We start from the raw sequence: 15,036 nt of genomic DNA on the forward strand, positions 1-15,036 counted from the left end.
TCACTAGACAAAGATGTCCCATGAGCTTTAAACTATAGCAGTAAAATCGTTGTAAAACTATTTTTGAAGATGAATAGTGCAATTGTAGTTGAGGGCAATTAATTGGCAAGTCAATTGTATCTTTATCTTGACGATTAATTTATCGCTCATGAATTCATGATGTGACGTCACCAAGATTGAGTGCCACACATCGCAGGTACCCTATGCTTAAGTGCTAAGGCTGTCGGGGTGGAGCTTAGCGGCGCGGAGTCTCGCGTGCCTTCCATGTGACTCACGAGTCACGACTTTATCTTTGTACCTTTGCATTCCTTCGTCAATGCCGACCACGCATTTTAAGTAGTTATCAAATTCAATTAATGTAAGTATCAATACTGAAGTGAAACGACCACTTTTTTATCCACGTCAACGACAGGACCTTATACGACATGTTTGTGGGCACGTCTATTATATGATCATTAGTCTGACAAGGGGTGCGTTGATACTTCAGAAAGTTCAAGGTTAAGTAAGTAAACGGGCGTCTAAATCACCCTTTGACATTGATAAAGGAGAAGTAAAAAACTGGTCGCTGCATTTCTGTAACGAGGGCGCCGCTAATACAAAAGCCGGTTTAAAATGTTACATATAGGTTTAGAGATAAGCGCTAGCGGAGAACGAAACGGCTGAGTGAAGACGACACTTATTACAGCGTCGTAGACGTCAATTAGTATTGCGTGACGCGACACCATATAACAGTACAGTCGCATTACGTAACAGACATGGGAGTCCTCACACAAGGGGACCGAGTTCTCAAGCACTGGGTACGTTAACTCTGAACTCCGCTTGTCGCGTGACCGCCGGGAGACTAGCTTCTTCTCGTTCTACATCTAAGCGATGACAGAGAGCAAACTCTCGTTAGCCGACGATGTGAACATACGACTTAGATAATATCATACACTCGTCGAGCTATCTAAATCGCAAACACATCAGGTTTCACGGTTCCCGCAACTTTAACGAACACGCGATTTTATGAATGGCGGCGCATCCAAGTCTGCGACATTCAGATAATTTACTGAACCGCTATAATAAGCCGGTTGCTCGCAATAAGATACCGTGTCGAAAAATTGCTAGTCGGCGTACATTGACACATTTTATAGATATTCCGGTTAGAAATGCCAGAGCAGTTAAAGTTTCCGCCGTTTAAATGCACGTGATGCATGCATAGCTGTCCTTTTTTGTCGAAGCTATTTCATGGACAATTCCTAAACTGAAAGCTGTTTTTAAGTAAAGATATAAAACAACATTTTGGTAGATATTACAATTATGAGAACCGTTTAGCACATTTAGATGGTTTATAATTGCTCAAACGAACGAGGGTAATGTGCTCACGGGCTCTTAACCTTAGCATTCCTCGTTTTTGCCCCTTCATTAGTAACTTGAGCGACGTGCACAAAAAGAGCAAGTGTTTAAAGTGCTCGTGGAATGTGGAGAAATGTGAAGTGGTACCGTATTGATAAGGGAGTGTCGTGGCGGGTCCACTTGTTCCGCCCCAGATCACTCACTAGATGGAGCATAAAAGATAATTCACGGGGTTTACCTTTATTTTGCCGTCAATTTTTCTGCAGATTTTCGTTTCACAGAAAATTTTTCAAGTAATTTCAAATCGCAAAATAATCTTTACATAGAATATTTACTTCAAATAATTTTAATTCGGATTAATTATGTTTCACCAAATATTTAAAACATTAGTTTTGTTTCAAAAACAATTTGATCATGTAATTTCATTTCACAGAATCATCGATCTGTAGAAAAGTCACTTCTTATAAATACGGTTCACCAAAATTTAATATACAGAATAGTCATTTAGTCGAATTTTATTTATTTAGTCGTTAATTTAACGCAATCTGCTTCTCTGGAAGGAGTTCGTTTTTAGGGGTTGCCGTTCTAACCTAACCCACTTTTCTGGCAACAGTTCGTTTTCTTGGGGGTCGCAGTTCTAACCTAACCTAACCCACTTTTCTGGCAACATTTCGTTTTCTTAGGGGTCGCAGTTCTAACCTAACCTAACTCACTTTTATGGATAAAGTTCGTTTTTATGGGGGTCGCAGTTCTAACCTAACCTAACCCACTTTTCTGGCAACAGTTCGTTTTCTTGGGGGTCGCAGTTCTAACCTAACCTAACCCACTTTTCTGGCAACCGTTCGTTTTCCTGGGGGTCGCAGTTCTAACCTATTTAACCTAACCCACTTTTCCAGCAAGGGATCCTTTTCTTAGAAGTTGTAGCTCTAAAGTAACCTAAACTCCTTTTTTAGCAATTTCAATGAATACTACGAGTATGTGAAAGGTACTTTTGTAAAATAATAATTGTTGAAATTAATATTCTGTGAATTGTAGTCTCGCACAAATAATATTCAATGAATAATAATTCTACAGTCAGTCTTTTATTTTATTTAAAAATCTTTGAATAAATATTCTGAATTTTAATCAAGTTACAAAATTAGTTTCTTTGAAATGAATAATCGAAGAAACAGAATTAATTGTAACAAAAATGTGAGATTCGATTATTCTATGAATAATTTTCTGTATAACAAAATTCTGCAAACAATTTGGCGATAAAATAAGGGTACACCAATTCACGGTCACCAAATCGAGATTTACCAGTAGTATAGTAATGAGCACTACGAGAAGTAGGGGGAGGGGTTTGCGATCTCTTACTGAAAGAAAACGCGACTGCGCATTTCAATTGCTTGAGTACAATTTGTACTTATTTAAGTACATAAATTACAAATATGTATTAACAATTTACACTTATTACATATATTAGCAATTTAGTTTACAAAATGGTGTAGGATGCAACTAGGATTCGCAGCTTGAATGTATGGTGACCACGAGGCTCGTATGTTAGTAGGGAAGGGAGTCTATGTGAGGTAGTCAGTGTTCCGCCCCTATGCACTTGCTGGAGGGTCGCTAGTTTTTGCACCCACCTCGTATGAACGGCGTGCGTTCCCACGCCACGCTAAACGGAATTAACGTGCTCAATGGAAAATAGATTGTTTGTGTTTACACGATCATAACCCGCGTGTATTGGTTGGATTGGTTCTTGGCATCCTGGCTTCATTGTTGAAGTTTACAGTTTACCCAATTAACTTATTTATGGTTTGGAAAATTTTGCGGAACAATTTGAAATGGCGGATTTGATAGCAGGTATCGAAATGCTCATTGTGAATTAAATATCATTACAGAGAGAAAGCGAGACAATCATATTTTAGACTAAGGTGTTACGTCGAACAAGTTATTTATATTGTAGAAATATTTAAGTAATATTTTATAATAAAATGGTTTACATAGGTTTGAACATAGAATAACGAATCTTATCAAAACACTAATTTAAACTTTAACGATTTTTACACAATATTAAATTGTTGTTGTTCTCCGAGACCACGGGGACAACGCCGTCCTCGAAACGTCGGCGGTAAAGCTTAAAACTTAAATACGCGATTAAGTCCCGTTTTATATAATTTAATAATCTTATCAAGTTAATATAAGTTCGTTAAGGCCGTGATACGGCGGTATTCTAAACTGGTTTACTTCCGTTCAGTTGGTTCCATCCAGATTCCAAACGAGAAAGCAAGAAAATATTGCACGCGTATATTTTTGATCATATCTAAATCGAGTTCAGACTAAAACTACGGCATCGTCTATAATACAAACTTATGATAGAGTTGTCTGGGGTTTTTGCGTTGCGTTGTGTGGGATGAGGAATGACGCTAGTCTGCCTGACGCGGGTTCAACATTCATAAAACATGTCCCGACTAGTCAAACTTGACCCGCGATCCGAAACAGGTAACATGCGAACAAGGGTCTGATTTACTCCGCTCGGTGAACAGCCCAGTTGGGTGCGTGTGCGACCAGTTCACCGTAGCACAGGAAGGGGCAAGGTCGGCGTCCAACCGTGAAGTTCCGTCGCGATTGACATTTATGTGTCCCGTTCAAACTACATGCTGTACAATTACATTATACACCTCTGATTTCTCCCTCTTCTCGTGTTATGTAGATAAAGAAGAGAAGAATAACAGCACTGAACAAAGCAGTGGTTGGTCGTCTTAGAATCGGAAGGCAAGCCAGCGAGAATCGAGTTCTATCGAAGCCACGCCACTGGAATCAAAGCGTACTAGGCTATATTAGTTAACATATAAGGCAAAGCTGCAGCGTCCAAGAGGTATTACCGTCGGAGAATTTGATAAAGATTCGTCAGAAATTTCCTAAGCTAATATACTCCTAAGTTATTTGAATCAATATCGGCTGCCCTACTGAACTATCACCACACAAACATGTTGGTTCGCGATAGGACTATCCTTTGGCATTTAAATCAATGAAGCCATTTGTCATCGGCTGGTTAATTCGTATTAACTTATCGCAGCTGCCTGCTACATGATTGGTCGATTTTAGTTGACCTGAATAACGCACGATGTATTTCTACTTCTACTGATGCTTAGATAATTTGTTCAATTAGTGCAGTAATTGTTTGTTAACTTTTGCATAATCGACGTATTTCTCACAATTAGTTTTATTATTTAGGCGACTTGCGAGGTGGGAAGGCGGTTTGATAAAGTTTAATGAGAAAAGCTTAGCAGCCATATCCAGTTTGCTTGGCATGTTAGAGGCTTACCTATGTTCAGCAGTAACTGAGTATGAGTACTATGGGCTGATAGATATGATGATTTGAAAATAGAGTCTCACTTCTGCGAAATGATGTGCGGAATTCAATCAGTGTTTATTTAATTTTGTACTACTCTAGACTAGATCAAACAACGTAATTCGAAGTTTATGACAATTGTCACAAGAAACACTGCCGTATATTATGAAAAATAACACATATAGATTATTACAATAAGTACACATAAATCTACTAAAACTAAAGATACAATATACAATATTAAAACTAAAGTTAAAACTAGAAATAAAATAAAAATACAAACTATAAAATATACTTACCTACAAAAAACCAAACCAATTATAAAAAGAACACCCCGTCCAACAGGTCGGACTGCGGCAAGGACCCCATGACACTGGCGGCGTTACCTCTCTGTATCGCAAGAGAAATACGTTGAGAGAGGTACGCACCAGCCCTGGGGTCCCCTGTGGTGTCAACCAGCCGGGCCGATAGTGCTCCTATGAATATTTTCATGTCGGCTGACCAGGGACCCAAAGTCTCAACCGCGAGCGCCGCAAACTCATAGTCGTTGATCAACGTCGAGTATTTGCGGCGCTTGAGAACTTGGGCCTGGTCAGCCGCAGCGCCGGCCTGAATGCGGGTCCCCTGAATGTGGGATTGCGCAAATGTGTCGACACATGTTGTGTCCCACACCAGGGCCCTTCCTAACTTCCACGGCACCAACGTGGCTCCGTCGGGACGCTTGCCGTCGTTCCTCGCCATGCCCACGGGTTCTAAAACCGCAGGCACAGACACGGTGGCAAGCGCGCGACGGACCAAATCGTTAATCGTGCTGTGGCGGAATATTCGGCCGGCGCTTCTTGAACATGAGAGGCCATGGCGGCCCAACTGGTCCACATCCTTGCCGCAGATGCACGTATGAGGAACACATATTCTGGATCCAAGCCTCAAGCATATTGCTATCCTTAAGCTACTTGGATCCAGAACAGTGCCGACCTGTCTAGATGGTAGAGCTTTTAACCAGTGGCCTGACTCGGGGACCGAAACTGCCAGGATGCGCGCACGCTCAGAATCGTCCGGGCTTTGTTCGATGAGTGCGGCGTGGGCTAACTTTAGTCGTGGGGAGTCCCAATCCCGTTGACAGTGACGGGCAACTGGGATGTCCGCACTCGGGCATGACTCACACCAGGCCTCCCTGGCCTCCTTCAGGTTCGCTATCTCATCGTCACCTATCGTAGACTGGTTTAAAATAATACCGACGTAATTCGTAATTTTTACTGCAGAATTTCCAAGGGAATGTATGCAAGTACTACGTGCTTGCACCTAGAACATTGCAGCTGCAAGCGCACGAGCAGCGGAAGCGTTTTCAAATAACATTAACATTACAGCCCGCCGGCTGTACGGGTTCTGACAGCTTACACTAATAAACTGGCTTCGGATGAAATTTTCAAATGGGAACCGTTTCCTAGTAACGCGAAACGTATACGTTAATCTATTTCTACGTACTAACATTACGTGCCCGCTGCTGATTGGAATGCAGCAGATGCATATGCATACAATATGGATTCCTTAGGCAATTGCTTTATTACAATGACGATGCCCCGAAGTACTTGATAGCTTCAAAACAATCATAATTCAATACGTGTTGTAATTGGTGGTACACCAACGATAACAACTGTTGTGTTGGCACTTTTGGCTGTGATTTTGGCTTTTTGCGGTGATCACGCTGAGGTCGTTTACCCTTTGTTATGGTATGGGGTTTTAGTCTGCCCATTTTGAAAGTATTAGGTGGTATATGCTTAAAACTTTTAAGCATAAAAGGTAACTACCTAAAAAACTACTTCAATACAAAGGTCACATTGGACCAAATTAAACATTCAAATCGTTTTAGGCAATGAGCGAACCATTTTACGGGCATATCGGTCGCGGTGTTTCACGACGGGGCCATATGTTTACGTTATAAATACTGAAGTGCGCTTGTGGAGGTGCGCCTGCTGTACCAGTGTACCTACATGATGAATGCCAAGTCCGCCCACTTTGTGCGCATACATATTTTCTTCATCATATTTTTGAAAAAGGAAACTATTAATTAGAACTTCACAATAAAATAACGTAATCGAGCGCGTTTAGATGCCATGCATGATCGATCGATTCGATTACTGATTGCAGGAAATAGTCAATCAATGAACATTCAGCGAGCATTTTTGTCGAGTCAAGGAATGCCTGACGAAAATAGAAAGTGCCTTAAACTTTGGCTAGCCGCCTGACCTCGTTGTTTGATTACCCACCATCGGCGTTGCCATAGACACTGCTTGATTCAACAATTTCACCGTGTTTTTCGCTCGTTAGAGTGCACATTGAGAAATGCCTTGAAACGATCGCTAGTTACATTAGATACCTACATCAATCAAAACGGAGCGGAAAGAAAATGACAGGTGATCGGAAACAACTCCATTACGTACTGTTATACAAATCGGTGTCGTTCTTCATAGTCGACTAATCATTGCATAAATGTATAGGTAGATCGTGTTTTACTAAGTATACACGTAGATGTTTTATCCTTGCTGCGACTACAGTCTTACTAAAACTCATTATAGTGCTTTCATTCATGGAAATGATGTATAGAAACTAGAAACCTGTAAACAATGTAATGTTACATTCAGCGTTATCGTAAAATTTATCGTAATCGTCAATTGATAGATCCGATAGTAATCGCGCCCGTACACCGAGTAGGTGTGCCGAAGCGGGTTTTGTCAACAAATATTATGTTATCTCCTAACGCTGGCATTGTCCAGGCTCCGGTGCGTTGTGTCACCGACACGTTGGTAGTAACGGAGTACACGAACAATCCATAACAATTGTTGATTGTGATATAGATTACTATGTACCTATGTTAGACAGTGTATCGATAAAACAAAAAAGTATTTGAAATGGAACTTGTTTAATAATTATGTGAATACAAAGTACCTACCTACCTAGTAATTATACGTTTTACTTGTGCGGGTTGTAAAGGTATCCTCAAACGTATAGTTGAAATATTTGAAGCTGACCGTTTAGGCTCAATCGATCATTTAGGTTTAAGCTACATTTCAACTGTAATTTGTGTGGTAAGGGCAAAAAATAGTCCGTAATATTTTTCCTTGGAACTGTCAATGCTTACATAGAATTAACGGGTAGCTTGTAGAAATTGTATGTTATTTCTTCTCAGAATGCCGAGCTTGTCCTTTACAAGAGAAAAAAAAAGATCGTAAAATATGGCGTGGCCCATGTAGTTTTCTGCACTCTGAAGCTAATTGTGTATGTAATTTGTTTACAGACTGACTTGATGCGGTGACACGATGGACGCGGCGGACAAGCGCATGCTGGAGCGCGAGGCGCTCCGCAACATGATCCAACAGTGGAACGCCAACCGGCTCGATCTGTTCGAGCTGAGCGAGCCCAACGAGGTAAATAAAATATATCATACTGACACGGCTAAGGCTCCGACAAAACTAGTGCATGAAAGGAACGAGTCGGTTTGATGAACCCGGGCTCGCGTGAGTTGTCTACGACGGCGACGTCACATCAAAATGTATCGCTGATCCACAGAAAATTGGATTAATGTATTCTGTGCAGGGATCGGTGAGAAATCGTGCTATAAAGAGTGTGATGCTGGATACCTACACTTAATATGAATTTAAAGAGTGACTGTGGTCAGAGTTCAACATTTTGTGCCTCTGACAGTCCTAATACTTCACCGTTTTATTTCCTTACCAAGTACCAACACTCAAATAGGTAGGTATCGAAAACTTAATCTAGTACAAAGGTACGAAACCAAGGTCTTTCGTAGTTAAAATTAGCTTGTCCGTATCCGTCCTAGTGGTACAGTAGCGGTTAATGCAGTGTTTTTGCCTAAACGCGTGAATCATAAAATTGCTGTAAAAGCCGAGACGGGGCCGTACAGTACAGGTATTGTTTATATGTGAACGGGAAAGACGCCCAGACGACGGTTCGTTTTTATAGTTGTTACATGGAGAACTTGTTGTTGTTGGTCACCTACACTATAATATACGGTGACTTTATTCTATATTAGACATTTAAGCTATAATTTATTTCCAAATACAATTTGGATTAACAATATAGAACGAGTCCATTCATAGTCGTGATCAGCAACGCAGGCTTCGTCTAGTGCTTACAAAATCAGCAACATGCAGGCTTCGTCACCTACTAACAATGATATAATATAGTATAATAAATTGATAAAACTTACATGCATGAAAAATATATCTACCTATGATCGCATCTTCTTCTCAAACAAAGGCAAATATTATGGTTATCCATTTGCCACTATCTATCCTGGCGCTTCTTTTTCACTTTCATAATAATTCATAATATTCTTCGTATATACTTGTGGGATCCTTGGCATGCATTTATAATGTAATGTAAGTAATAACTATCGGGCGATGTATATGATTAAAAAAATTGGGAAAATTTAAACGCAACTAGACATTTAAATGGCATTCCATTTCCTTTACACGAATAGATCTTGTTTGTTTTGTATTGTAGGTATTCTTTTGTATCAACAATGACTATAAAACGAGTTCCTTTTACGAAACCTTTAACGCAGCATTTACTTTGTCAACATAAACAAATCTTATCTGTGGAGCGTAGATTATACGTGATAACGACTTGTTACCTCAACTCTTTGTTCCTTCCTTGCTATGACTTTCATTGTAGAATGTATACCTAAAAAACAAAGTAAGTTCTTGGTATTTGCCCTTGGACTCTTCAAAAGGTATTTGCCGTTGGTCACAAGCCACTGTTGTACTCACGGAATACAATAGATGTAGGTGATAATAAATCGTCTTTCTTGAAAATCGATATAAAATTGTGTCGTGGTCTCATCGTCACAAATTATGAGGCTAAAGTTTATGCGACACTAAGGATAACACGAAGCTTGTATATTCATTATAAAATACATGAAATACATGCATATGAAATTCCAGCTTGTGTTTGCTAAGGTCAAATATTTGATAGGCGATTTGGACCTGATTTGAAATTCGTTTACCTATTTGCTTACCAAAATGGTGAATACATATTCGTATTAGTGTTACATCCGATATTTATTTACAATTATATCTTAAGTCTACATAACGAAATTGATTATTGCGTGTGAATTGCTAGTAAAGATTTCATCAAATTTGATGAGTAATTAAGTATTATGTGACCGGATGTATCATGCGGCGGAAGTTGCTTTTTATTAGTCACAATATTAAACTATAAAACTCTTATATTTACAGAATTTGGAGTTCCATGGGGTTATGCGGTTTTATTTCCAAGACTCGGGGCAGAAGATAGCGACGAAGTGTATTCGTGTTGCCTCCGATGCCACCGTCAGTGATGTCATAGGTGAGTTGAGAATAGAAAGTAAAATTTATTGTAATCTTTATAATAGTGATAGAGCTTAGCGAAAAGAAACTGCATTTTTGGCAGAAAGCAAGCCGCTTTGCCCAGTGATACTAGGGACCAATCTGAATGATTTCATCCGAGGAAACACAAATTTCATTCACTAGAATTCAAGATGGCGGACCTTTTCCAAAATGGCGGCTGCAATATTTAAAAAAATTATAGACTCAAAACGGCTGCACCGATTTTAATGATTGATATATCGATCAATTAAATGCGTATAGTTCAAAAACTACTCAACGGATTGTTAAGATTATTTTTTTATTTTGCAGATAATATTATCAGGTTTCATTTAAATGAAAGAATATGTGATCATAATATAGAATATTTAGTTGTTATTTTCATTAGAAGGAAAAAAATTAAAGAAAAAAAACATAATTTTCTTAATATTCGGCCGCCATCTTTAATTTCTTAAATGCCATATTTTTTATTCGATTACAAGTGTCAATACGAATTGATCGATATATCAATCATTAAAATCGGTGCAGCCGTTTTGTGTCTATAATTTTTTTAAATATTGCAGCCGCCATTTTGGAAAAGGTCCGCCATCTTGAATTCTAGTGAATGAAATTTGTGTTTCCTCGGATGAAATCATTCAGATTGGTCCCTAGTATCACTGGGCAAAGCGGCTTGCTTTCTGCCAAAAATGCAGCTTTCGATGTAAATATCGCCGTAAGCCCTACTACTATAAATACTGATCATTGCTACTTTCCGACGCGGCTCGATAAGTTCTTGCCTACACGATTCGTGAAAATATGAAGGGGTAGTTTATATTTTGAGTACCTAATAAATCAAATTTATGTCGCGGTATAAGTATGTGGTTTCCGTCACATTTGAGCAAAAATAATAATATTTACTCACGGGATTTTACGACCCAACTACACTTTGTTCGCAAATAATGTCTTGAAAACACAGAATTTATACTGCATTATCAATACAACACATTTCTATGATTTGTACAAAGTATTGTGTTGTATACACCTGAGAGGCATTACAACGTATTAGTACAAAGACACTAGTCTTTGAAGGATTTTGCATTGATGTCCCAGCCAATGTACCAGTAATGAGGATGAGCGTCTAACCATGCATAACGAACACATCCTCATCTATCGCCATCCATCATCATTGAAGCTTCGGCTGCGAAATCAAACATCAATCGAAACTCTAATTTGAAACGAACCCAGTAGTTCAAAATTGTTCTCTATCATTTTACGTATAAAGTTCAAAATATTTCGCTGAATCATGATTATTTGTTTATGGGCATGCCTAGTTTATAAATGACCTTTTGCCATTTTGGTTGTTAAAACGTACTTTTTCATAATTTGATGATCAATATTGTTTTCAATTAGGTGCTGCTGCTAAGGCATAATTCGGCAAACCAGTCGATAGAAAGGAAATAACAATGTAGCTAATTCAGAAGCAGTGCGCAGAGGCAATCGTTATGATAAGCAATGCCTACAGTTTTAGGTCTTCGTTCGTTGCTTAAACATGCAGTTATGTAAATGTATGTCTACTTGTACAACCTATAGATATAATTCATTTCCCATTTTTCAGAAACCCTGATCGAGAAGTTCCGCCCAGATATGCGAATGCTGTCGCTCGGCTCGTACTCTCTGTGGGAGACGCACGGGCCCGACGACGAGCGACGACTCGAGCCACACGAGAAGCCGTTGCTGGTGCAGTTGAACTGGCACGCGGACGACCGCGAGGGCCGGTTCCTGCTCAAATGCACTACTAATGCTGACGTGAGTAGGCTCATTATATTGACTAATGTACTCGCCCTGGGACGGTCGGGCCCGACGACGAGCGACGACTCGAGCCGTACGACAAGCAGTTGCTAGTGCAGTTGAACTGGCACGCGGACGACCGCTGTGGCCGGTTTCTGCTTAAAGCAATAACAGTGCTGACGTAAATACCGTTGTTTTGACTTGGTATTAGTCGTACACGCCGTGGGGTACTAGTTCTACTAAATACGGACGACAAACAATTATCAACTTTTTGTTAGATTTGATAAACGTTTATGTACAATGCCAATATTCTTTACATTGAACTGGGATACCGTTTTCATTTTTTTTGACGGGGGTACTTGTATTGCACATCACCGAAGTTAATGCGAATAAATTGCAAGTGTAACGGGTTGGTGTTCGTAATTAGATCAATCAAATGATCAAAGTAACTTTGATGTGGGTCTGTCCATAAATCGCGATCAAACGCTCGCTATATTTAAAGTCATCGAGAAGGTTTCGCAACGCGAGAATGTTTAGCCTCGGTCTTCGGGTCGGGATTAAATGCAATTCATAGCAATTAAACACCGCGGCGTCAAAGACAAGTGTCATTTATATGATTCATACATGAGTCTTACGTTCGCAAGAGTATCTTTTAGATAATTCATTTGCATTTTTATTTATGTACCACTGGCATATATCATAAAAAATACAACTAGTCTCCTACCACGTTAAGTTTGTACCGACTTAGCAGTGACATTGCATACATATCCCATACTTGACACCATACTCTATAAAATTTTATGACGCTTGGCTGTGTGTGCACAGTAGTATATTAGAGTAAGTGACAATGACAATACAGTACCATGGTCAACATTGCAAACTCTCAATTCGTAAACTTAATTGTAAAGATTTACATATACCCCCTTATTCATGAAACTTATCAACCTCTAACAGTCTAACCCAGCCTTTGTTAAATTTTGGTATCTTTCTTAAAATGACGGACAAACGATTATAAACGATTTTTTAGACTTAACAGACGATTTATATGAATAACGTCAATAGTGATTTTGATTGATCCAATGGTAAGTTATGGTTGTTGCTGTTAGTACAACAGGCTTATGTTAATTTTATTGACTCATAATAATCTTTTCGCCTCCAGAATTCCCTGTCGTCGGTCAACGAGAAAGGTGACCAGAACTTCAAGCGGAAATTATCCAAACGCGAAAAGAAAGAACTCAAAAAGAAGGAGAAACTATCCAGACTGAAATCCGACTCGAACAACGAAAACAGACCTGTTGCTGAGAAACTTTATACAGGTGATTTTGGTTGTGGTCCTTAGTTTTGTTTTAGGTCATTAGTCGGCCTTGGAAAAGTTTGCGAGTTAGTCAAAGGCAAATAGAAATAATGCTGTTAGATCGTTTCATAATAAGGGAATATGAACGGAGAAGCATAACAATATATAATACGAGTATGTAGTACAGGTTGATTCATACGAGCTGGCACGAATGGAATGTGTGTATCACATTAACCAATAAAATGGTGACTCTGACTGAATACTGATACAGGTGTCACTCATTCATGCAATGAAAGTTTCCTCCTTTCCATTCGTGCCGATGTATGATAACTTTTTATAATTCTTTTAGTCTTTAGAGTCTCATGGGTAGGCCCCGGAACCCCCTTACGGTACGAAAAATGCTACCCATATTTCATAGATAGTTCATAACCATATTAATAGGCTTTTTATAAGTCTGTTCGACGAGTTGATTACCTACCGTGGCAGTATTGTATACAAAATACAGCTCACAACAGAGGTCTATTGGGACCAGAATATTCCTGACCATAGAGACAGTACAAGGTCCCTCTAAATGGCGTATGCGCCGAGAATGCATCTAGCCTGTATTTAGCTTCATAGCTTCCCCGTCTCGATAAGACCTCTAAGGGCGTGTTCACACTAGCGTTTCTGCCCCGCGTTTCGGCGTATCCCTACAATATTACACGCCGCAGTGTCCACGCGGCGTGCCGAATTAGTATGGAACCGCCGGGTAAACGCCGAGCAACCGCCGCTAGTGTGTATGAACTCTAAGTGCACATTTGAAAATATCGTTAACTTGTTGTATGACCGACAGAGCTGCCGGAGACGTCGTTCACACGCAGCATCAGCAACCCCGAGGCCGTGATGCGGCGGCGCCGGCAACAGAAGCTGGAGCGGAAGCTGCAACAGTTCCGCTCCAAAGATGGCGGCCCCGACACCGGTGCGTACCGTACACTTGCCTAAAGTGTCATTCTATGGAACTTGCTAACTATGTAAACAAACCGCCATATTGAAATTGTCAAAGAATGATGAATTTACTAGTGACTTTTGTTTACATAGTTAGCAAGTTCCATAGAATGACACTTTAACTGTGAACTACTAGGGTCGTTTAGTGAACTGAAAACAACCTTGACTGTGCTATTTGTTAACACTTGCATTAACTTCACTTGTAATTAAAGGTGGTATTCCACCTGTCCAATGTGTATATTGGCTCTCATTTAGCTTATAGAGAGAGTGAGACGCAATGACATTGGACCAAGATATTATACAGATGGAATACCACCCAAATACATAGTTGTTAACCGATCGAAAATGCGCGTTTTCCCAGAGAGAATACCTAGCTAGATCGATTTTCCGCCCCCCAAAAACCCCTATATAGCAAATTTCATTGAAGAGCCGTTTCCGAGATCCCCGAAATATATCAATATAATATATTGATACAAAAATTGGTCGTTAAAAGGTATAAGATATGGTAGGTCTATATCGTATCGCTACTTAGTTGTTCACATTAATATCACTTTGATACTGACGCGGGAGATAAATGACCCAGGCGATATTGTTGCTATTATACCTACTTCTCCAATACTCGTACTTTCTCAATCAATTATTGCTGTTTGTTAACACAAATTGTTGTGTTTACAAACAGCACAACCGAACTTTAACATTTGGTTAAAGTACTTTAAACTATGAGTATCTATAGGGACTAGGGGCTAACCGTTTTTGAAACTTTGCTCGAAAGTTCTAGTTATCTATTACGCAAAAAGTGAATAAAATAACAAATTCAATAGGAATAAAAGCATAAATTGAGATGAAGAAGAGGTCGCTTTTAGCGATAAGACCGCCTGTTGTTACCTAATAGTTATATTTAATTAATTAATTAATTATGACACCATACACCATTG

At 39.5% G+C, this 15,036-nt stretch overlaps 1 protein-coding gene across 2 annotated transcripts in view; it reads left to right on the top strand.

Annotated features, from left to right (window-relative positions):
* Nucleotides 1-15,036, top strand: part of LOC134793473 (afadin) — a 125,755-nt gene that overhangs the window by 20,605 nt on the left and 90,114 nt on the right. For both annotated transcript variants that reach the window (XM_063765056.1, XM_063765057.1), the window contains exons 3-7: nucleotides 7,968-8,097; nucleotides 9,931-10,039; nucleotides 11,651-11,841; nucleotides 12,983-13,139; nucleotides 13,950-14,075. In XM_063765056.1, the coding sequence (XP_063621126.1) occupies nucleotides 7,990-8,097; nucleotides 9,931-10,039; nucleotides 11,651-11,841; nucleotides 12,983-13,139; nucleotides 13,950-14,075 (691 nt within the window). In that variant the 5' untranslated portion in view covers nucleotides 7,968-7,989. The remainder of the gene's footprint in view (nucleotides 1-7,967; nucleotides 8,098-9,930; nucleotides 10,040-11,650; nucleotides 11,842-12,982; nucleotides 13,140-13,949; nucleotides 14,076-15,036) is intronic.

This window comes from Cydia splendana, chromosome 9 (assembly GCF_910591565.1).
Source record: "Cydia splendana chromosome 9, ilCydSple1.2, whole genome shotgun sequence".
Lineage (NCBI taxonomy): Eukaryota > Metazoa > Arthropoda > Insecta > Lepidoptera > Tortricidae > Cydia > Cydia splendana.